We start from the raw sequence: 25,295 nt of genomic DNA, 5'->3' as shown, positions 1-25,295 counted from the left end.
ATCTAGCTGGGAGGTGGTCTGAGTAAGATTTTCCTTGCTCACTCTCTGCATCTTAAAGTTGGTGTGTTCGAATGTAATAAAACCTCCGCTCTGCAACTTCGGAACTCCGTGCTCTAAGCGGAGCGCAGAGTGGGAGAAACTCTGCGAATGGAGCGGAGTTCACTGCCACCCCTAATTTTCGCACAATACATAACGTAGGTTAACACTTCTAACTGTAACACTACTTACACTATTTATATCTATCATAAATTACCATTTGCACATTACAATCTGCATTCCTGCCCCTCTACAGCTACATCAGTTCACCCACTTTCACGCTAGATCTGTTTCAAGTACTACATTCCACTCTACACCAACCCACTCTACGCTGTTACACTCCACACTGTCCATTCAATGACATTCTAGTCTATACCTCTCCACTGCACGCCCCTCTACTCTACACCTTGTATGCAACTTCACTATAAGACATTACACTCTAAGCTATTCTACTCAATACTACTCCTATGTATACCACTCCACTGAACCCTATTCAATTGTATGCCACTCCACGACACTTCACTGTATGCTATTAGTGTACACCACTCCAATTTACGTTATTCCACGCTATGTCACTCCACTGTATGCCAGCACACTCAACTTTATTCCACTCTAAATCACTCCTCTCTATGCCACTCCACTCTAAGCTATTACACTGTACGCCGCTAGAGTTTACCCACTAAACTCTTTTCTGCTCCGTTCTACAGCACTCCACTTTACAGTATTCCACTGTATGCCACTCCCATGTATGCTATTCCACTCTTCGCCACTCCACTGTACACCACTAAACTCCACCTCGCTCCACTCTAATGAAAGCTATTCCACTCTACACCACTTCATTGTATGCTATTCCACTGTTTGCCACTCCACTCTGCGCTACTCAACTGTAAGCCACTACACTGCACCTCACTACACAACACTATCACACCCCACTCCACTCTATTCAACTTTATGCTATTCCACTGTATGCTAGCCCCTCTACGCCATTTCAGTCTATGCTACTAAACAGTACGTCACTGCATTGTACCTCTTTCCACTCTACGCTTCTCCACCCAATGCCACTCTGGTGTATGCTGTTCCTCTCCACTGTACAATACTCCACTTTACGCTATTCCACTCTATGCCACTACAGTCTAAGCCACTCCACACTATTCCACTGTACGCTATTCCACTCTACGCCACTCCACTATATGCTATTTAATTGTATGCCACTTAGTGCCACTCTACCCATCTCCACCCAATGCCACTACACTGCACGCCACTCCACTACATCCTATTCCATTGTAGACCAGCCCCAGTACACCAGTCCACTGTACACTAATCTTTACTGTTCCATTCTACACTACTCCACACACATACACTCTGCAATACTGCACTCTGCGACACTCTCCTCGACTGTACGAGACTCCACTTAACACTAATCTCAATAGTTTAAAATACAATTATATTAAAAGAAAAAATATTAAAACTCAATTAAAAAAGCCAAAGGTTAAACCCTTGTTATAGGAAAACTTTATTATTTATCTACAAACCATTAAAATACACAAACATTACAAATTCTAAAGTCAGTTATACCTTATTATTTTATATATATATATATATATATATAGACACATCTGATTTAATTAAATGTAATAATTTATAAATCATAATTTACTAGACAAATATTGATGTGTATGCATAACTATTTAAAATGTATATCTGTATAGTTTCTTTTTTGTAATATTTAAACTACTTTTAAATGTAAGTTAACAGTAATAAATATGAACATACTATTTAATGTATAATATTTCTAATTGAATTTATTTCATTTTAATTTACTTTTATTCTACTTAATAGGCAGTAATCTTAAGGTACTCATTCTCAGACCCAGAAACCCCTTCGTATCTCAATATGTTAGTCATATGTAAACCCTAAAAACCTCTTCCAACCCTCGAGCACTTTCCAACACTGAACTCTAAATACTACTTACTAGCCCTAAACACTACCCGTCCCAGATTCCTAAAAACGCCCCAGAACCCTTAAAACCACTCAACACTATATAACCATACATTAAATTAACATTTTAAAATATTCATTTAAATTGATACCTTAAACTATGAAATATTCATATTTTATTGTTAAATCTAATTTTAGATTAAGATGTATTTTTACTTTTATTGTAGTAGGTAACAATACATGTGTATCTGCACATAAATATATATTACCTACTGGCAGTCGCCACTAGGTTATAGTTAAGACCATGCATAGAAAAAGCATTTTTTGACTTCCCTATATCGTTGGCACCGTTTGATGCATCCTTACAAACCTTTCACAAATAAGTGTTGCGGCGATTCCTGTTGCGCCCAGAAAGTTTCAAGGGTGATCCGTCCAGCCGGGGCCGAGAAAAAGAGGGGGTGAAAAAAGCTAAGTTCCCCATGTTAATTCCCATTGGACCTTTAGACACATCTACAGCCCGAACCCCTGGACGGAATTGCACCAGATTTGGCAGAAAGCTAGCTTTTGGTACGCAGATTACACTGTCGCTTATTTGGTGTAAATCTGTTCAGCAGTTTTTGAGATACTAAAGGGAAAATAAATTGCATATCTCTGACCGTGATGACTTCACGGATAATTTGTGAAAATTCACAAATACATGTGCAAAAAGAATCGCTGCAGATAGCAGACCGCAACCTGACCATTTTATAAATATAGTGTACTACATTGTATTTTCACTTTTTTACCTATTTAATTCTTTCCAAAAATAGTCTACGGCGTACTGCAATAAAAAATATAAATTACTCTGCAACTTTTTTTAAAGCGTGCTAGCCTGGCTGATTAGAGGTGATGCCCCAGGATGCTTATTTCTGGTCCAGGGAGGCCCTGGCCTGGCAGTTCGGGTTGGACTATTCCCATGAGGAGCAGGGTCAAGACTGATTTACATATGGCTAATTCCAACAGGGGTGACGTGGTGAGCAAAGAAATTAATGGTTAAACCCAGATCTGTGACTGGGTGTGAATGTTTGATTTGTTCAGTATTCCATCCATCATCTGCAGGTCCTTTCGATTTGGCTGACTTGGTGGGGGTGATTGTGTCAGCGCATTGTTTGTTCCGCTGGGAGAAGTTCTTTGCAGCCTGTTTTGGTTTGGATGTTGTGTCTGTAAGGTGGGAATTGAGAGCATTGTTCCACTGCTCTTCTCATAGCTTTTTCCAGTTTCTGCACGTAGAGCTGGGGGGGCATGGTGCCCCTGTTGGTAGGTCATGAGATGGTGAAGTGGACACTGTAGTAGTAGGTCCAGGTGAGTTGTGAGACTTGGTTTTCCTTCACTCTGTGGCTGGACATTAAGGTGGGGTTGAGTGTGTGTCCTGTGATGTGGGTAGGGTCGGTGACAAGTTCTTGAGGCAGATGTTGCTCATGCTTTCCAGGAGGTAGGTTGTGCTGGGGTCTTTGAGGTGGAAGTTAAGATCCCCTAGAAAGATGTAGTGCTTGGAGTCCATGGCGATTGGGGTGATGACGTCAGGGATGGAGGTGTAGAAGCTGGGGCGTGGTTCTGGTGGTCTGTAGAGGAAGATGCTTCTGATCATGCTTTTTCCATCTGTGTGAAGTTGGAAGTTGAGATGTTCCATTTTTGGGACCGAGTCGTCTGAGGAGGTCATGCAGCAGATGGTGTCCTTGTAGAGGATGGCAGTTTCACCTCCGTGTTTGTTGTTTTGGTTCCGGTGTGTTATTTGTAGCCTTCAGGGGTGGCAATGGCGATGTCCAGTGTGGGAGCACTGTGTGGTTCAGCCAGGCCCATGTAAGGAAAATGATGTCCGGGGTGAGGGATGAGATTGTGTCCCAGGTCTCTGTTCCATGTTTAATGAGGGATCATGTGTTTAATAGAATGCACAGGAGTTGTGCATGGAGGTCTCGTTCGGCATTGTGCCCGCAGTCGTGTTTGTGGTGTATCTGGCGTTGTTGGTTGCTTCGGTGTTGCAGGTGAAGCGGCAATGCTGGCAGTAGAATGGTTGTCTGGAGATGTGCAGCAGCAGTTGTTGTCAGTGTGTGGGGATTGAGGGATCGGGCGGTTTGCGGCAGTGTAGCTGTGTGAGGTGGGAGATTCAGAGTTCCTGGCACTGAACGAGGTACAGGCACAGACGGGCTTGCCCTTGGCGCACCTTGCCCGTGCTGGTGGCATGTTTGCTGCACGTTTGTGCCGCAGTCTCCATAAGTAGTCCAGGGAGATGGGAGGGGCTGGCGGGAGGGCAGGGACCATGAAAACAGTCGGAGTGGTAAAAAAAACAAAAACAAAAAAAACAACACCAAAACGCAACTGCAGTCAAATACAGTAAGAATAGAACATTACAGGCAATTGGGGACAGTAACAATAAATAAAACAGAGTTGCAGGAAATTGGCGATTAAAAAGTCTATTACCTGGGAGCAATTGGCAGCAGTGGGGAGCGGCATGCTTGACCAAGGGTCTGCTTCTTATTAATTTGTGATATCAAACAGTCTTAAAGAAGCCAGACCTCTCTCCATCGTAGCTTAATGTAAGATTTGTACAACTGTTTTAATCGAACTCTATTACATAACAGGTAATTGTCTGTCTAAAAGACCTAGGTCAAAAGTACAAGCAAGACAGTTGATTTTGTTTGTCATCTGTTGGCCTCCCAGACTCACAAGAGTTTTCCCACAGGTCAAACACTTCCGGCAGTTAAGGTCCAAGACTGGAGACTGGAAGGGTGCTTCAAAGCGTAGTTTGTCATTGTCAATTTTCTGAGCCCGCCGCAATTTAAAATTCATAAGGGAATTGGTCTTTTTTTTTTTTCTTTTTTAATTTGCATAGCTACGGACCTGGTAGGTTTAAAGGCATGCAGAAGCACTCAAAGGGATAGCTAATTTCTGGGTTTCTATATTTTCAATGAAAAGGGAAATGGATTAATTTACATCTGCAATTGTGCATAAAAATTGAGAACCATAACAGTAATTAACCTAGGCTGCCTCTTAAACATGAGTGAATACTGTTGCGTGATTATCAACATGGAAAGTTGATTCCACATCCAGGAGATCTATACTGAAGGAACATTAACCCAATACTGGTCTCCCTTTCTTGGCGTTAGTGATGATAAATTGTTTTACATTTGGGATTTAGTTACAGAACCTTTAATTTTGCTCCTTGGTCGCATGTGAAGTAATTAGCAGAATTATTTTTCTGGAACTCCACATTAATCTACTATAGAGCACAATATCCATGAAATTAACATATCCTTTGTATCAAGACCAACAAGCCATTCACCTTAGCTCCTTGAAAACATATTGGGAAATTTTGTTTGCTGTTTCTCAATTGCTTTGGCATTTGTTCTTATTGGGAGGTTTGTAAGATTTTGCCTACTCTGTCCAGTATTACCATACCTATTTAGCCAGCTGCCAAGGGTGGTGAAGTGCAGTTTAACACTCACAAGCCATCAAAGATGTGTGGTGTAAGCAGAATCCCTTTGTGGCTGAACACTGCCTTCGTGGAATAATAGAGGCATAGTCCGTGTCCTACGTTGTTTTTAATCATTTGTTCTCCTTCTGCCTCTCTCAGAGCCCATCACCCTGGAGTCAGTTGTGAAAACTGAGCTGCATCTGTCTGCACTGATGCCAGAGACTGAGGAAGAGGAGGATGGCAAGGCGCTGCACCTAGGTTCTGTCCTCCAGGCTTTTGCTATCCTTGGGGAGCTCAAGACCAAACTTAAATTCTTCAGTGAGTTTCTTAATTATTTTATACCAAAACAGTGTTACACTGTTGGATTTGCAAGTATTTGAATGTGAGTAATTCAGGTTTCATGGAGCAGCAGTTCCATTAAGTGACTGACCCTTAGAGCAGCCAGTAAGCTTTGTTTCATCTGTTTTGTTGTATTTGTTAATATATATATATAATCCAGTGTTTATAAAGAATTAATCTGAAAGTTATTGCAGGGCAGAATGTAATTTTAAAAAAAAAGGTACTACAAATTGAGGTAAGTGTGCAGACTCTGGGACACATCACCCACTTGCCTCTTCTGTTTACTTCGCACATTTCTTCTACAGAGCACGGCAGACTACCCTGAAGTAGGTTAATCTCATTCTTTTGGGAGTCTTCTTTTCAATCTAGGTGTTGCCAACAATTTATACCAGCATAATGACGTTTGATATTGTTCAATAGTACAGTTTACTAAGAAATAGACAACAATAAGCTTTATCTGGTGGTTAATGAAAACCGTTTGTCTTTCAAATGCTTTGAATGCACCGTTGACACTTTTTTAAACAAGCTTTGGACCATGACAGTGTCCTCACCTGTAAGGCCCCTTCTAATCTGCCTACAGGTACCTTCATCAATCCCGTTCAATGGCAGCCTGCTGCAAGGCCAGCTGGGCCAAAAAAATGAAAAAGCTCCACCTGACACAATGTCATCCAAGATTGCTCTCACCCATAGTGAAAAATATCCTAGCTACTGTAACGAATAAGTTGCAGTTCTATTAAGGACATGGAGGTGAGGATTAGTCTTTAGCATTCTCCACTTTTATTTCCTGCAACCATTAACATCATGAAGATTCAACAAAAACACTACAATTCCCAAGAAGCCTTTTGGGGGTGGGGGGAAGAAAACAGTTCATTTTTTCGGAGAGGTGCAAGATCATATAACAACCATAGAAGACTGTCTATCCTCCTCTTTCTTCATGAGAACACAGCGCCCTCTCCAAGATCACTCCTGGTTACCGGAGTCTGTCCCTAAGGAAAGGATCAAAATATAAGTATTTTGTAGTCCTATGATGAGAACTTAAATCAGTATACAATGTGAAAGAACTCTTTAAAGGCATCTAATCATATACCATCATAACAAACTTTCATATGCACATTTACATTAATGAAAATAATCCAAACATAATGAAATATCATATTCCATCAAGTGGGCATAAAAAGAGGTGGGCTAATCCTCAACTCCGTGTCCTTAATAGAATTGAAACTTTGAGCTACGTTGACTAGAAAAATGTTCATTCTATGTTAAGACCCAGAGCCGAGGAGTAGGCTACTTGAAAGCTTTTCCACTACTGCAGTTGCCAGATTTGTGATTGGTTTGAAAGAAAAACATTTAAAAGTAGAGTCTGAAGACCAGTCAGCTGCATTGAGAATGTCTTCCAGTCTAGCACCCAAAGAAGAAGCCTTAAATGCCATGGCACCCCTCACCGAATGATTTCCAAATTGGGAAGTATCAATTTCAGCTTCCTGCATGGCCCATCTGACACATCTGGCAGTAGTAGGGAAAGAAACAGCGTTGTGAGGTTTAGTAAGCGCGATCAATAGCTGTTGTTCCCCTGGATGACGAACATCCTCTTTCATAGTTTCATATGCTTTTATTGCCTTAACCACACATAATTTTGGGGCATCTGGAAACATTGGATATGAGACAATTTAAAAAAATAAAATTGTTCGACAGGCAGTACGAAAAGTAACCCCTTCCAGGGTAAATACCCCACCTGTTAGATCCAGAGCTCTCGTATCCGAAACTCTCCGGCAGGTAATGAGACACAACAACATAGTTAATTTAGATGATACTTGTTTCCTTGATAAATATTTATTGGAGGGCCACGATTTAAACAGGTTGACGTCCCACAGCGTGGAATACCTGGGTTTGGGTGGAATTCACAATCAATACCCCTCAGGAGTATGCAGACCAAAGGGTGCTCCCCCACCAGGTGACCATCTGCTGGTAAGTGGTCTTCTGAAATAGCTTATTGGAATGTTTTAATTGACCTGTATGCCATACCATCCGAGGCTAGAGCTGCTACAAACTTCAAGACGTGGATATCTGCCCCCAAGGGATCCAATTGGCGTTGGAGACCGCAACCATCGATACCAGGCGGAATGAGATCTTTTATTCGTGTTATCTGCCCAGGGTCTAGCGAGTAATGTGGCATCCTCTAGTGTAATTCCTGAGACTTTCCATTGTTCTTGGTAATCCGTCAAGCCATGAGACACAGGGAGCCAGCTAGGACTAGTTGATGAGGATTGCCCTGGGGATCCCAGAGAAGATCCGAAAATAGGGTTAGAGGGTCTTGAAAATCCCAAGAAAGTTCCATTAGAGCTGGAAACCAAACTTAAGACCTCCAAATCGGTTTGAGCACCACCAGATCCACCTTCTGCCTCCAGTTTGGTGTGGATAGTCTCATTATCATCGTGAACGGTGGAAACGCGTCCCCCAACTCCTTCCTCCAATCTAGAAGTGCATTGGTGAACTCCGTGTCCGGACGCCATCTGCAATATCTGTCCAGTTGACAGTCCAGCCAAGAGGTAAAGAGGTCTTTGTAGAAAGGACCCCGATGGTCAGCGATCTGTCCAAACACCCTCAGATGAAGTTTCCATAGACTGTTATCCCTCCAGTGACGGGATTGCCAATTAGTCCGACAGGGACTTTGACCGTGTCCCTCCAAGATGGTTGACATATCAAACCACAGCGTCATTGTCCACCTTGAGGAGGACACAACACTCACTTTTCCTTTGGTCCAACATTTTACAGCAAAGAAACCTGCTAGAAGATCCAGACAGTTTCAGAGCCTGTTCTGCGGATGCCTATTTTCCTCCTCTGGAATATTCTCTGCAACGTGCTTCCCAACCTGAGCTACTGGCATCCAACTATATCACAAGGTCGGGTTGGGAGACGAAAATTGCTCGGCCATTCCAGCCTTCTTTTAGAAATGGGGTCTCTGGTTGGCAGTCAGTTTGCACTCTGTCCAAGCAGGGACCCTCACTCTAGTCAGGGCAGTAGAGATACACACTCAAGATAACCCCTTCTCACCCCCTTGGTGGATTGGCACAAGCAGTCAGGCTTATCTCAGAGGCAATGTGTAAAGTATTTGTTCCAACACACACACAGTAATATAGTGAAAACCCTACAAAATGGACGCCACACCAGTGTAGAAAAACAGGCAATATTTATCTAAATCAAACAAGACCAAAACAGCAAAAATCCAACATGCACAAGTCACAATATGAACTTTAAAAAGAATAAGAGTCTTACTCTATTGAAAACAATGGAAACGTTGATTTTACACAAAGTACCTTTTTTTCAGTCAAAAATAAAGCTGCACGGACGAACATGTGTCGGAAAAGTCAGCAATGCGTTGATTCCTTACTCGCAAGTGAGGCTGTGCATTGTTTCTTTACCGGTCAGGTAGGTGATGCGTCGTATTTCTCCCACGCAGGAGAGCGATTTGCCGATTTCCGGTCAGGTAGGTGATGCGTCGTATTTCTCCCACGCAAGAGAGCGATTCGCCGATTTCCAGTCAGGTAGGTGATGCGTCGTATTTCTCCCTCGCAAGAGAGCGATTCGCTGATTTCCGGACAGGCGCCTCGGATCCACACAGGCTTGCGTTGGTTTTCGACTCCCAGTAATGATGCATGAGAAATTCGGGCGCAGGTTGTTAGAAAACCACACTACATGAGGGTTTGCGTCCTTATCAGCAGCTGCAAGCTGATGTTGCGCTCAGTGACGATGCGTGAGAAATCCGGTTGCACGGTGTTAGAAAATCATGCAACAAGAGGGTTTACAGCCTCATCAGCAGTCGCAAGCTGGTGTTGTCATTTCTCCAGCCACGATGCGTCGATCTCCCAGCCGTGATGCAGGTAGAGTGTTGATTCTTGCAGCGAAGCGGGTGGCGCATCATTGTTCAGCCACTCTGCAGGTGGTGCGTCGAAAATGTCTCCACACGGTGTTCTGTGCGTGGATTTCAGTTCTTGTTCAGCCAACTTCACCTTTCAAGGGCCTAGGGACTGGATGGGGCACCACTTGACCAGGATCTCAGCAGAGAGTCCAGGTGCTGGCAGAGAAAGTCTTTTGATGGTCCTGAGACTTGAAAACAGGAGGCAAGCTCAGTTCAAGCCCTTGAAGATTTTTCTCAAGCAGGAATACACAACAAAGTCCAGTCTTTGTCCCCTTTCTTAGGCAGAAGCAGCAACTGCAGGATAGCCCAACAAAGCACAGACACAACCAGGGGCAGCACTTCTCTTTAGCTCTTCTCCTTGGCAGAGGTTCCTCTTGTATTTGGAAGTCATCTAGAAGAAATCTAAAGTCTGGGGTTTTTTATCCACTACTTATAGCCCTTTCTGCCTTTGAAGTGGGCAAACTTCAAAGTAAAGTCTCAGTTGTTTATACGATCCTGCCTTGGCCAGGCCAGGCCCCAGACACACACCAGCGGGTTGGAGACTGCATTGTGTGAAGGCAGGCACAGCCCATTCAGGTGTAAGTGACCACTCCTTCCTCCACTCTAGCTCAGATGGCTAATCAGGATATGCAGGCTACACCCCAGCTCCCGGTGTGTCACTGTCTAGAGGAGATTCACAAACAGCCCAACTGTCAGTCTGACCCAGACAGGGAATCCACAAGCAGACAGTCACAGAATGGTTTAAGCAAGAAAATGCCCACTTTCTAAAAGTGGCATTTTCAAATGAACAATTTAAAAACCAGCTTTTCCTAAAAATGTATTTTTAACTTGTGAGTTCAGAGACACCAAACTCCATATTTCAATCTCCTCTCAAAGGGAATCTGTACTTTAAGAATTTTTAAAGGCAGCCCCACTGTTAACCCATGAGAGGGATAGGTCTTGTATAGTGAAAACCAAATTTGGCAGTATTTCACTGTTAGGACATATACAACACATCAGTACATGTCCCACCTTTAACATACATTGCACCCTGCCCATGGGGCTACCTGGGGCCTAGCTTAGGGGTGCCTTACATGTATAAAAAGGGAAGGTTTGGTCCTTGCAAGTGGGTATACTTGCCAGGTCGAATTGGCAGTTTAAAACTGCACACACAGACACTGCAGTGGCAGGTCTGAGCCATGTTTACAGGGCTACTCATGGGGGCACATTTGATTTTACAGGCCCTGGGCACCTCTAGTGCACTTTACTAGGGACTTACTAGTAAATCAAATGTGCCAATCATGAAAAAGCCAATTACACATACACTTTACATAGGGAGCACTTGTACTTTAGCACTGGACAGCAGTGGTAAAGTGCCTAGAGTAACAAAAACAGCAAAGACAGAGCCCAGCACACAGCAGCAACCTGGGAAGTAGAGGCAAAAAGTTAGGGTAGACCACGCCAAGGATGCCAGCCCTAACATCTTCCAAATGGGAAATCCACCATTGTAGCTCCTCTCTCTCTTCTGTGAAGAGAGGAATGTATTGGGAGTAGGTAAGACCCCATTGAAGGTGGAAAATCTTGAGACGTTGCAACTCCTGATAATGGAGGGGACCCAGAGAGATGGCTTGGATGAAGGATGAGAGGAGCCCCACAATTTGTGCTAAATTATGCAAAGAAATCCGTGGTTTGGCCAGAATTCTCTTTAGCTCGTGTCATATCTTCGTCAGCTTGCGTCACGGGAGACTGAGGGTCACCTTGATAGTCTACAACGAAAACCCCAGGAATTGTAGAGACTGGGAAATGTAAAGGGAAGACTTCTTCTTGTGGACCACAAATCCAAGGAATTCCAGCAGGTGGATAGTCCACTGCAAGTGTTGCGTCAAACATACCGGGCATTGGTTCATAAGAAGGATATCGTTCAGATAAAAAATAAGATGCATGCCCTGAGCTCTTACGTGTTGACTACCGGATTTAGCGTTTTGGTGAAACACCATGGAGCGGAAAATAGCCCAAAAGGGAGGAACGTAAATTTGAATATCTGAGACCTCCACTGGAACTGTTTAAAAAAAAAAGCCTTTGAGTGGGAAGGATTGGAATCATTAGATGGGTTTCCTTCAGGTCCAGGTGGACCATCTAATCGCTTACCTGCAAGCGGTCTCTGAGCAGATGAATTCCCTCCAACATGAAGTGGTGGTAACGAGACACTTGTTGAATTCCCCTTAACTGATAGCCTGGCGCTGTCCCTCTTTTCCACCTAGAAAAGATTGCTGAGGAAGCCTGATGGATGTAAGGTGGTTGGAACAATCACACCCTTTTCTAGGAGATGCACAGTCTCCTGATCCACCAACTTCGGTTGTTCCTGAGGAAAGATCAGAGGTTTTGGTCTCTGAGGGTGATAGGAAACCCTGTTGAACTCTATTTGGAAACCTTTTACGGTTTGAAGGACCCAAGCGTTTGATGAAGGAGTCTCCCAAGTATGCAAATATTTTGCCAACCTGCCCCCAATTTTTAACCCTTCTGGGTTCTGTATTCTTACCTTGGGAATTGTTGTAGGTGCCGGTACCTCTAGAACCACCTCTGTCACCCCAACGACGGGTGTAGCTTCTTGTTGGGTAGAAATTCACAAATTTGGAGGGGTCTTGCCATTGACCTCGTGGGAATCTGCACTTCAAAGAGAGGCTTGGTGAAACACTCAGCTGGTCAAGTGCCCCCTACCACTACCGGCTGCAGCAAAAACACTGGGAGTAAAGATTCTTCTAGTGGAAGACTGGGCCTTGTCTAGGGAAGTGAATGTATATACAAACTTGTCCTGTTCTGGGACAAATGGATCCCCAAAAAGATTTCCTTGGGCAATGGGACCCGCTTCCAAAGTAGACAACTCCCCCAATTTTGGGTCAGTTTTGATCAGGAGCGATCTCTGGCGATCCGTTAAGATTGCACAGTTGGCGTTCCCTAAGAAAATTATGGCCCTCATTCCAACATTGACGGGCGGCGGAGGCCGCCCGTCAATGTTGCGCGTCAGGAATACCGCTCCGCGGTCCAGAGACCGCGGAGGGTATTCCAAGTTTTCCCCTGGGCTGGCGGGCGGCCGCCGAAAGGCCGCCCGCCAGCCCAGGGGAAAACGACCTTCCCACCATGAAGCCGGCTCGTAATCGAGCCGGCGGAGTGGGAAGGTGCGACGGGTGCTGTTGCACCCGTCGCGTATTTCACTGTCTGCAAGGCAGACAGTGAAATACATTTTGGGGCCCTCTTACGGGGGCCCCTGCAGTGCCCATGCCGTTGGCATGGGCACTGCAGGGGCCCCGCGACTCCCCCTCCCGCCATCCGGTTCCCGGCGGGAGAACCGCCAGGAACTGGATGGCGGGAGGGGGAGTCGGAATCCCCAAGCCGGCGCAGCAAGCTGCGCCGACTTGGAGGATTCCTTGGGGGCAGCGGGAAACCGGCGGGAGACCGCCGGTTTCCCTTCTCTGACCGCGGCTAAGCCGCCGCGGTCAGAATGCCCCGCGGGGCACCGCCGGCCTGTCGGCGGTGCCACCGCGTCCCGCGGCCCTGGCGGAAGTAATCCGCCAGGGTCGTAATGACCACCTATATCTCTTTGAGCCAAGTTAGACAGAGCTTCAGGGGAGATTAGGGAGCCAGGTGCCTTAGCATCTTCCTCCAGGTATAGAAACTTTGCTAAAGATCCTCCTATGTCCTGGAGCTTATCCTGGCACAAACACCTGGTGTGGTCCATCCCTTTTTTGGGATCCCAGGTAAAGTTTGCCTAGAAAGTGCCTATCTTTGTATCGATCTCAGGAGTAAGAGCCACTTTACCATCCAAATAAGGTTTAGGGAATTCAGGTCGGAGACAACTCCTTCCCTCCTTATCTAGCGGTTTTTGCAATCCGACCGCTATATAAGAGGCTACCCTAGGTACCAGGCACCATGCCACAGAGCATGGGTGTAAAGGTTTGTCTGGGTCCAACATGTCAGAGTCAGGGACTAATGGATTAGACCTGATGGTCATTATCTTATGTCAAGGGTTTGGCGGACAGGTGTAATGACCTGCTTGAGTCCACATCACCATCTGAGGTATAAGAGGAGTCCACCCCATCTGCAGGGTCACTGGGGGAAGGAGGAAAGAAAGGGGGCCCGAGGTGCTAGGGTTCTTGGAATTGAAAGAGAGGTATTGAAAGTCCACAAAGGCCTTTTTAAGATCCGCATAGCAATCTAGATCAACCCCTGGGTCGTCTGAGTTTTGCACTTAACCTCTGGGTTGTGTATGGTCGGACGGACTGGAGGTTTATGGGCCAAGGGCCAAGTATTGTCTTTCCTCTGCCCGAGGGGTTTCTGGAATTGCTCCTGTAGTTGGACTATTTTCTTCTCCAATGGTTCCACCAGCTGTGTGACCACCTTGAAGATAGAGGTGTCCATAACCTGACAGAGCTAGTCATCAGTTGGGAGGTAAGTAATGCCCTCCCCCTCCTTATATATCTTGGAATCCTCAAAACCCTCCATAATGGTGGCCAAGGACAGTAATAATGGGCCCTGGAAAGATAAGGCAGAGTAAAGGGAGTACTAATGGAGGGCGAGGCCCAGTATGTGTGTAATATTTGCCAATTTCAAACCACAAGTATAAAGGCACCGTAAAGGGCAGACTATCATCCTCTTTATTTTGGGTATACAGGCTGCCTGGGGATGCGTCCCGATCGGATCTTCAACAGAGGATGGTCTTATCTGCATAGCGGGTGTTTAGTATCCAGGCCGTGGCTCCTAAAGAGGCCCAAGTGTTTAACAGCCCCCATTAGAAGTTGTGGCCTCTGCCAACAAGTGAAAGTGGCGAGCTGGCCGCCGAGAGGTAGAGACGTGCAGAGCACGATGTAAATTAAGTGCGCAGGCCCTCTAGCAGCCGGTAGACCACACCGCACACTAAATCCAGGCAAAATGAAGCGGCCGCGTAGGAGCAAGAACTTTTTTACATCTGCGCTAAGGGAAAAATTAGGGTTAGCACACAAAATGCAATAAAACACAAGCGACGTGCACTGCAGCCAGAAATTTGACCTTTTGCTCGGTGTCGCCGCAGAGCTGGATAACTTTAGCAAACAGACAGAGAAGAACTAAGTCCCTTATCTTATGCTGGAGCAGCAAAGAAATAGGAAGATAGTCTTCTATGGTTATATGATTTTGCACCACTCTGATTGAATGAACTGTTTTCTTTTTTTTACCCTAGGACTCATGGGAAATGTAGTGTTTTCGTTGAATCTTCATGATGTTAATGGCTGCTGGAAATAAAAGTGGAGAAAGCTAAAGCCTAATCCTCTCCACCGTGTCCTGACATAGAATTGGGTACAGAGACCTCCACATCACACAGCGTTTCTTGATTTTTCATGTGCGGCGGTGTCAGAAGGCCACAGGACATGCAGGGGCAATTAGGCCCAACTGTGGTGGTTGAAGCCCTTTGTTCCTCATATTCCAGGGCCCAACCTTCTATGGCTAAGGGAAAGCTTATAGGAAAAACAGTACTGTCACCACTAGTAATGGTTTACATTATATATTTGGGCAGGTAAGGCAATTCTTTTGTTAGCAGAAATAGAATGGGTTTGTGGGGTGACCACAAATAGTCTTCCTGTGCTAAAGGCATACAACCAATTGTAAAGACTTGAAAAAACAAAGTAACTTATTATGCTGTTTGCCTCTCATCTTGAATTAATACATCCATCTTGGGCCTGTGATGGACTTCTACTGACTCAACGAGCAAGATAAATTTATGGGTACATACTTGGAGAGTTTGGGGTCTCCTATGGATTTCTGAACACTTTAGGGAAATATGAGGAATTGCTGTTGTAATAGGCTTTCTGTTGAGGAAGGTTACCTGGCGCAGAAGCAAGAAACTGAGCAGGTAGACAGTGTGCCAACTAGGCACAGTGGAGAGGTTTGTGAAGCTAAAGGAGCTAACTGGAATTAAAATATCAAAAGGTATACCTGCTCAGTTGAGCTCGGATTTGTTTTAATTGTGGAAAATATGATTTGCTATTTCCATCAAAATGGGATGAATTCTATTTTCTTTATTGTTTTTCCCTCCAAGTTATAATTGTCTCATTGCTGTGTACACCACTACATTAATTATTAATCTCTTGGACCCATGACTGTAGTTGAGTTTGTGCCACATTCTGTTATGAACTTAAACTGTCCCTCTGAAATAGCTTAGTAAGCCACTGCCGATCTCTATTATGGTTGACCTTGTGAGCAAAGTCAATTCAATTTGTTCTTTTTTTTTTTTTTTTGCTTGAGGATTATACATTCAGTCATTTCCATTTAAATTGGTGTTCACCCGGCTTCACAGTGTAAACAGTCTGGCTTATCACTCCAAAATATTGTGCACTAACTTTGAGGTTGCTCACCAAACCAAGGCTGAGTATTTGAGATGGTTCACTTAACACTTGCCTGGAAATGCCCAGCAACACCTTAATTTGCCAGAATGTTCATAGTTTAAGGTGACCACTATTGAGGCCCAGCTTCAGTTCTACAAGCCACTAACATAACTATCTCCTAACTGCCATTGACAGTGATGAAACAAACACAAGTTTAATGTGAAAAGTGTTTTCATGAGACACTGGTATGGTGAATTTGAAACCAATCTTCTTGTAACCACACACTATGATTGTCCGAACGTATAGGAAAGCAAAGAAGAATACCAATGTGGTCACAGGACAATCAGGGGCAATTGGGTCCTGCTGTGGTGGTTAAGCCCTTTGTTCCTGATATTCCAGGGCCCAACCTTTAATGGATCCTGAGCAGCTGGGCCAAGTATGCCTTCTGCACCTGACTTTCAGTGGTAGTTGTGGACGAGCAGTCAAAAGCCCCCAAGAGGGGGGGGGGGGGGCGGGGAGTATAGATAAAGGTGAGAGGACACAATTCATACATCATAGTGCACATAATACTATCAATGTTCAGTCAAATACTTGCTTTTATAAGAAAGGAAGAATTTTATTTCAAACTCTACACATTCAAAGGAATAATGACTTTGGTAAGTAATAACACAATTCCTTAGAGGTCGATGTGCTAGTGTTTAACAGCAAATCCTTGTCCCAGCCTCTTCCTTGTAAAATGGTTGGAGTTATTACCTCATCCACTTGTGGCCCCATCCCTGGGAATGCTCAAGAGTTTCCCTTTGACTCTTTCGAAATTGGTCAAAAGTGTCTATGGTTCAACAGCACCATTGGCACAGAATCCCCTGGGGCCCCAGAGGCTCAGTTCAAGTCTTACCTGTTCCTGCAGTACGGGAAGAGTTTAACGATGCAGCGAGTGCCCTGTTTGCGGGTGTTCACAAACCCTGATCCTGTTCAAAGAAGTCGGGTTGCTCGCTGTACGTGTGTCAGTACCCAGCAGGTGCAGACTCTCTCCCTCAAGCAGCGCTGCTGGCTGTTCCCAGTGACTGGAGAGACTCCCATCCTGTGAAAATGAGGTTAGTCAGTCTCTCCCATGATGATGGTACAGGGGTGGGGGTGGCAACAGGGGTGTGGGGGGAGGATTCGATCCTCAAACTCCCGACCAGAACCCAGCAAAGGTCCAGTGTCTTTAGGGGCGCCCTTCACGGCTCTCCATTGGTGGGGGATGTGCTATGGGAGGGTCAGTCAGGGGTAGGTCTTGGTATGTGGGCTCGACTCGCCAGTCATAGCCGCAGTCTTCTCCTGGGCAACAGTTCAAACTTCTTGCAGTGTTGGTACTGGCAGCCCCTTCTGGGATACAGGTTTGCCCCTAGACTTTCTGGCCTAGACACGGACTCCTCTGATGCACTTGCCCACACCACGGCGGCCCCTCCTGGCATTCGGGGTCACCGCTAAAGTGGACACACGTCTCAACATTCTGGCAACAGTACCTTAAACAGTGGGCCCCTCTTGTATATTGTGTCACCACAGCAAGGCGGTACAAGACCCTATGAATTGGTGCTTCCCGCACGTCACTCAGTCCTCGGCGGCCCTCTTCTGGCATACAGGGTTTGCCGGATCACTTCTGTACATGGGCAGTGACCCAATCCGTGCACAGCCTTTCCCTCATACCTGTCTCGTGGAGTTGTCTTGCCAGGGCTCCCAATTGGACCTCATCCCCTTCAAAGCTCTCCTCCTACTCACAGCTCACACTGGTCTTTGCAAGTAGGCAGGTGCTGGAGCTCCAGGCTTCAGGGCATGTGGTCTTCCCTGGGTGATGTCCCCTCACCTAGCAGGTAGACTAGCAGCCCTTGGCCCCCAGTCCTGGTGACAGGCTGAATTCTTGCAGAACTTCCCCTTCTCACACACAAACTGTCTGACTGCTTGGCAGATGATAAAGTTTGAGGTCCCAACATCCCCTTTTTATAGTCCATTTCCAGACACCAAATGTGATTTAGGGCCTGAGTCTTTGAAGTTTTATGTTGGGGTTCTGCTTCTTTTAACGTGCACACTTTTCTTCTTTCTAGGCTATGTGCCACATCAGGAAAGCTAATTGTCTGACAACACATACCAAAGATGTCAGCGGCAGTGATATGTTCAACAAAAGGTTAATCCTGGGCTCCCAGGATTCCCTTATCATCCCCATCCATCTCCATGCTGCGATGTGTCCAGGCCCATTGTGATCTATCACTGAATCAAGGAGCAATTCTTTGAAGTGTAAGGGGGGAGTCTCTTTCTCTCTTCCTCAAGTGTGTGCCAAAACCAGCTCACAGAAATGCAGCAATACACAGATCTCTCTGGCGGGGATTCCTTTACTCCTCATATCTTCAGGCAGGCCTGGGCTTCCCAAAATAGAACCTTCTCCTCCATGTTATGTACCTTTGCAGGCCCACTTAGTGTACTTTCAGAGAGCAGATGCTCTCCAGTGCCGTTACCTCCATGCATTGTGCTAGTACATATACACGTACATTCAGTCTGCAAGCACTGTTCAGTACTGTAGCTTCTCTGTATTGTATCATGATGTGCTATTGCCAGCATGCACACACTCACCATGTGAGTGCTGCCCAACCCTTCATGTACTGTACTTTTTGTAAGCTCACATACTCCCTTCCCATGCATTTCATTGCGCATTCAGTGCACAGCACTACATCTTCCCTGTATTGTATTCCTCTCAGACATGCATAAACTAAGCACATGCACTAACCCCATATTTACTGCTCAGTACTGCTCTACTTCTGTACTGAATCCTTCCCAAACACACATAAACCAGCTCAGTAACTAATCCTGCGCTTCACAGCTCTCTTCATCTACCAGATGTAGGCCAAGTGTGAGTTACGCACTCAGCAGCAGAACTTTAAAAAAGTGAGTGAGCCTGTGGGCCTCACTCCAGTGCACAGGGTAAAAAGACCTGTTCACCCCTACTGATCACTACACGGTATGCTGCCACCATCATGCTTGTGCTTCATAACTCTTGTTGGACCATAGCCTTCCACCACTATGAGGGTACGGCTTTGGGCACCCCTCTCGGTCCACCAAGACTGGAGTCTGTGAGTCAAGCATATGTTTTGGCGAACACGCATAATTTGTGTTTGCCTATGACATAAAAAATCATAATTCGAAATTCAGACAACAGTACAATTGGGTTCTCTAGGCAGGGGTACACATCTCTTAAAATGAATAGGACTTTTCTGTCTGCACAGCTGGATTTAAAAGTTTGTTGATGTTTAAATATTAAAAGTGAAAAGCTTTTGTTGAACCTGGCCCTTTCTTCTGGATCAGCCTTTGCTGAACTGCTTTTATTGCCTCTGTTCCCCTTACTCCTGCTAATCAATGGTAAAGTGATTGTGTTATCCCTTGCAAACATGGTAAAACTGGCATACACCTGATTAGTACATTTCATTTACCTATAAGTCCCTAGTAGAAGGCGCCAAAGAACTGCCAAGCAAAATGACTGCACTGTAGTGAGGCTGTTGGAGGCCAAAATCAGTCATCATTTGGGTTCGAACGCCGCTGAAGCTAGCTTGAGTGAATGAGAGTAGAAGTCCTGCCTGGTGTGCCATGCTGTCATTTGTTTTTGGTTTGAGCCAGGCATTGAAAGTGACAGAGGCAGTGGGAGCACTGAATGCTTTGAATCAGAAAATGACGGCTGGCTGGTGAGAGCAGCACTGCCTACTGCCCAGCATCTCTGTGTGCAGCTGCCAGTGGAAATCGCTTCATGATGCAAGGAAAGAAGATTGGACAGGTGCGTCCTACTATTGTTGAAACTGGACAGAAGCTGCTCGGTGAGCAGGAAGGAGTCAGCAGGAGCACAGAGAGCTTCAATAAAAAAAAAAAAATGTACAAGTGGTACAACCGGCTACTCTACAGAGCGTGGTTGGTGAATGCTGCCGTGCCTGTTGGACCTGCTGACTGCAGCTGATCCCACACCGGCAGGCAGAGTAAGGACCTGGAGCACAAGAGACTGACCAGGTGGGGGAGCGAATTGTGGAGATTGTGAGCGGTCACTGAGCCGCAGCCTACGCTTTAGACCATGAGGGCCCAGCTGGCTTAGAAGTCCAACCCAGACAAATGAGATCTCCGGCAGAAACCAGAGGGATCGACTGTTGCGGAAGGATTGATGGCAGAAGCCCATAATCAGCCCATGGGGGGGCCTTACTGGGGTATGAAGAGGGCGCAGCACACATACTTGCTGGCAAAGAGGATATCCATGTGCCTGCAAAGTGGTACGCATGGAAAGGTCTGCCTCTGGCCTTGGCTGTGGGAGTGGCAGGCTAGTGGCGTTCCTTACTGGCTCCCTGTAGGACACTGTGAGACTGCTCAGTGTAGGAAGCATTTCTGGTGTGGGGGCTTGCCATAAAGGGAGCAGGGACCTGGGACTTGGATTTGTGTTTGTATCCCCCCTCAGCAGGCATCTGTGAAGCATGCCTTGATTGCTCATGCCCCTCCACGACACGTACTTTCACAGTGAGGGAAGGCTGGACCCTGGACGTGCCTTGAACCACCTATACCCCTCTGTTAGTCTGGGATCACAGAGGCTGCTTATCTGATTTTGATGTGCACAAGAAAAGGACAACCTACAACACACAGATTTGGGCAAGGTGCACCCTCACCAATCGAAACTGCACTTTGGCTCTAGGCGTGGAAACTGCTGCCACTGATGTTGTTATGAAAAACTCTGGTGGTTTTGGCAGGGGAACAGAGGGTAGTGAATGTAGGAGGCTGGCCTGGCTTATAGTGGGTATCTGATGGTACTTACACCTTGTGCCAGGTCCAATTATCGCTTATTAGTAGAATAGAGGTGTTCTAGCAGCTTAGGCTGATAGAGGTAGCTATAGCAGAGCAGCTTAGGCTGACCTAGGATACATGCAAAGCTCCTACTATACCACTTATATCATATATTTACTATATCATAAGAAACTCAATACTCAGGGTTACTACAAATAAAGCTACTTTATTTTAGTGACAATGTGCCAAAAATATCTGAGGATATACTCCCTTAGGAGTAAATATACAAACCAAAATCAGGTAAGTAAAACAGTCAGAAAGTGGTGCAAACACTGTAGAATCCAATAGGATACAATAGGCCTAGGGGCAACACAAACCATATACTAAGAAAGTGGAATGTGAACCACAAGTGGACCCCTAGGCTAGTGTAGTGTGTAGAGGGTCGATGGGAATGTAAGAAAACACTAAGGGTGTCCAAGATACCCCACCCCAAGACCCTGGAAAGTAGGAGTAAAGTACTACTATTTCCCCCAGAAACACACTAAAGTTGTGTTAGAGGATTTTGCAAAGACCACAACAGACTGCAAAGCACTGAAGACGGATTCCTGGACCTGAGGACCTGCAAAGGAAGGGGTCCACGTCCAAGAGTCGCAAAAGTGTCCAGGGGGGCAGGAGCCCACTAAACTCCGGGTGAAGGTGCAAAATGGCCACCTCCAGATGGAAGAACCTGAAGATTCTGCAACAACGAAAGGTGCTAGGCAGCCCCCAAAGCATGCATCACCAGGAAACAGTTGAGAAAGCCGGCAGGATTAGGCGCTACAATGGCGCTAGTAGTCATTTGCTACTTTGTTGCAGTTTTGCAGGCGTCCTGGAGCAGTCAGCGGTCGATCCTTGGCAGAAGTCGAAGAGAGAGGTGCAGAGGAACTCTGGTGAATTCTTGCAAGTTGTTATCTGAGGAAAAGCCCACAGGAGAGACCCTAAATAGCCCTCAGATGAGGTTTGGCCACCTAGTTAGGTAAGCACCTATCAGGAGGGGTCTCTGATGTCACCTGCTGGCACTGGTCACTCAGAGGCCTCCAGAGTGCCCTCACACCTCTGGATCCAAGATGGCAGAGGTCTGGGACACACTGGAGGAGCTCTGTGCACCACCCCTGGGGTGGTGATGGACAGGGGAGTGGTCCCTCCCCTTTCCTTTGTCCAGTTTCGCACCAGAGCAGGAACTGTGGGTTCCTTGAACCGGTGTAGACTGGCTTATGCAAGGAGGGCACCATCTGTGACTTTCAAAGCATTTCCAGAGGCTGGGAGAGGCTACCGCTCCCTAGCCTTTAAAACCTATTTCCAAAGGGAGAGGGTGTAACACTCTCTCTCAGAGGAAATTCTTTGTTCTGCCTTCCTGGGACTGGGCTGCCCAGACCCCAGGAGGGCAGAACCCTGTCTGTGGGGTGGCTGCAGCAGGAGCTGCAGATAAAACCCCAGAGAGCTGGTTTGGCAGTACCCGGGGTCCATAGTGGAGCCCCGGGGATGCATGGGATTGGCACCCCAATACCAAATTTGGCATGGGGGGACAATTCCATGATCTTAGACATGTTACATGGCCATATTCTGAGTTACCATTGTGAAGCTATATATATTGGTATTGACCTATATGTAGTGCACACGTGTAATGGCGTCTCCGCATCACAAAGTCCGGGGAAATGGCCTTGGACTAAGTGGGGCCACCTTTGCTAGTGCAATGTTGCCCTCGCACTTAGTAACTGTGCACCTAACCTTCAGCAAGTGAAGGTTAGACATTTAGGTGACTTATAAGTTACTTAAGTGCAGTGAAAATGGCTGTGAAATAACGTATGCTTTATTTCACTCAGGCTGCAGTGGCAGTCCTGTGGAAGGGTTTGTCTGAGCTCCCTATGGGTGGCAAAAGAAATGCTGCAGCCCATAGGGATCTCTTAGAACCCCAATACCCTGGGTACCTAGGTACCATATACTAGGGAATTATAAGGGTGATCCAGAGTGCCAATAAGAATTGGTAAAAGTGGTCACTAGCCTATAGTGACAAATCTAAAGGCAGAGAGAGCATAAGCACTAAGGTTCTGGTTAGCAGAACCTCCGTGACACAGTTAGGCACTACACAGGTGTACACATTCAGGCCACAAACTATGAGTACTGGGGTCCTGGCTAGCAGGATCCCAGTGAGACAATAAAAACACCCTGACATAAACTCACAAACAGGCCAAAAGTGGGGGTAACAATGCCAGGAAGAGGCTACCTTCCTACAGTGAAGTCAAACGAAGATCCTACTTAGAGGCATTCAACGGAGCCTCCAGTCTATAAATGGCAAAATAGAAACGTTTACCGCCCATATGGTCCCCATTTCGCAAAAGTTGGAAAAACACAACTTCATTCTTACTTAGGCAGAGCAGATAATTTCTAAAGCAGAAGACAGCATGAACAGTAACGGGGACGCACTGCACAGTCTGGAAAGTGTGCTACACATCATAGCGACCAGTAAGGAAGAACTGGGAGCAAAATTGTGCTTACGCAGTATTCACTTTCTCCGAGTCCTGGAGTTTACCAACACAGGACAAATGGGGGAGTATGTGGAGCATCTGTTGATATACAAAGATTAAAATCATATTTTATTTGAGAGAAACACTTAGAAAAAAAGAAATTTAATAGGGAGGTTAGAGCTATTCTAAATTCAGTTGAGGCAATGCATCATGCATGTTTTATTGATGTACTTGCAATGCTCCTTCAAATTAATCTTGAGGATACTAACTTAATTTTTAGCCTCCAATTTCCATTTCCTTCACATTAACATGAGGTTTTCAAGTTTCTATTTTGCTTCATTATGTATATGTACTCTATTAACCTGTTAACATAATTTAATTGCTAGAGCTGCCACAGTCCCTCACGAGTAGGCTCCGCGAAGCCTCATTGTTCCTTGGACCACAGGTTAAGAACCACTGGTTTAGGGTTTAGGTTCATGGAGGCAAACACATGATGATGCCTCTTAGCAGGGGACAGCTAATATGGTCGTAAATGATAATAATTGCATAAGGCACAAGGAGAGGACATAGATGTAATAAAACTGCCTGACATGGAACGTTAGAGGACCTAATAACCCAGGTAAGTCCTGGCAGGTCCTGGCTTTTCTATACCATATTAATGTTGCACTTCTGACAAAAACTCACCTCACGGTGAAGACGCAGTCCTCATTTGCCAGTTGTTTGGACTCCTACCGGATAGCATCCTCATACTCCACATATGCCACAGGGGTGATAATTCTTGTAAAAAAATAAGGGCATATGATTCCAATTGCAAAGCAAATGTACAGATGAACACAGTGTATGTGCTATACTTTGGGGCAGGTTTGAAAGCGCCCACATTATTTTGTTAAATTGGTATGGCTCAAAAGTTGACAATCCTGACATCCTCACCACATTGTGGAGAGTGATTGAGTTCACAAATCCACATTCATTATTATGGGGCGGGGACTTCAATTGTACGCTTCCGAGTTGTCTAGACAAGTCCCAGATAACGGTGAGAGGTAGTTCAGAAATGTACCACAGACTAATAACACCAGATGTTGGGACATTTATATACAATGTACTATACTTGGCCTGCACTTTGTCAGACTATTCCCCGGCACCACGAGGACTGACGCAGGCTCTCCCATTTGTAGGGTATGGTGCTTCAACGTGGAACTCCCAGGGGGAAGTGTATTCCAGGAAAAATTATATAATGAAATCCGAAACTACTTTAACGAAGATGTGGGTATTGTAGATCATTTGGGCAGTATTTTGGGATGCCTTAAAAGCACAATAATAAGGGTCTGTATATCTGTGGAATGTGAATTCCACAAGGCATTGCACACTTAGCTGTCTATAGTATAACAGAATGTTCGGTGGCATGTGTAGCTGCAGATACACATGCTGTGCATAGTCCGCCGTCTGGTGTTGGGCTCGGAGTGTTACAAGTTGTTTTTCTTCGAAGAAGTCTTTTCGAGTCACGAGACCGAGGGACTCCTCCCACCTCGGTTCCATTGCGCATGGGCGTCGACTCCATCTTAGATTGTTTTCTTTCCGCCGTCGGGTTCGGACGTGTTCCTTTTCGCTCTGTGTTTCGGGTCTGAAAGTTAGTCAGAATCTCGGAAACTACGTCGGTATTGTTTCGTTCGGTATCGGGGTAGTTAGAACCAATCGACACCGAATCTTGAAGAGCTTCGGGAGCCCTTCGGGGTAATTTCGAGCATCCGTCGGGGCCTGGTCGGCCCGACCGCGTGCAACATCGAGACTGATGGAACGGACCCCGTTCCGATTCTGTCCTAAATGCCATAATAAGTATCCTTATACGGATCAACATTTGGTCTGTAACTTGTGCCTGTCCCCCGAGCACAAGGAGGATACGTGCGAAGCCTGTCGCGCGTTTCGGTCGAGGAAAACGCTCAGAGACCGAAGAGCCAGGAGGTTGCAGATGGCGTCCACGCCGACAGGACAACAACGGT

General features: G+C 45.8%; 1 protein-coding gene across 1 annotated transcript in view; it reads left to right on the top strand.

Moving 5' to 3' along the window:
• The window catches only part of ZW10 (zw10 kinetochore protein), a 187,447-nt gene that overhangs the window by 44,774 nt on the left and 117,378 nt on the right, over positions 1–25,295 (top strand). Inside the window, exon 6 of the mRNA XM_069224379.1 lies at positions 5,585–5,743. Coding sequence (XP_069080480.1) covers positions 5,585–5,743 — 159 coding nt within the window. The remainder of the gene's footprint in view (positions 1–5,584; positions 5,744–25,295) is intronic.

This window comes from Pleurodeles waltl, chromosome 3_1 (assembly GCF_031143425.1).
Source record: "Pleurodeles waltl isolate 20211129_DDA chromosome 3_1, aPleWal1.hap1.20221129, whole genome shotgun sequence".
In the NCBI taxonomy this organism is placed as follows: Eukaryota; Metazoa; Chordata; class Amphibia; order Caudata; family Salamandridae; genus Pleurodeles; species Pleurodeles waltl.
Note: the sequence above shows the minus strand (reverse complement) of the source record. Positions and strands in the feature narration are given on the sequence as shown.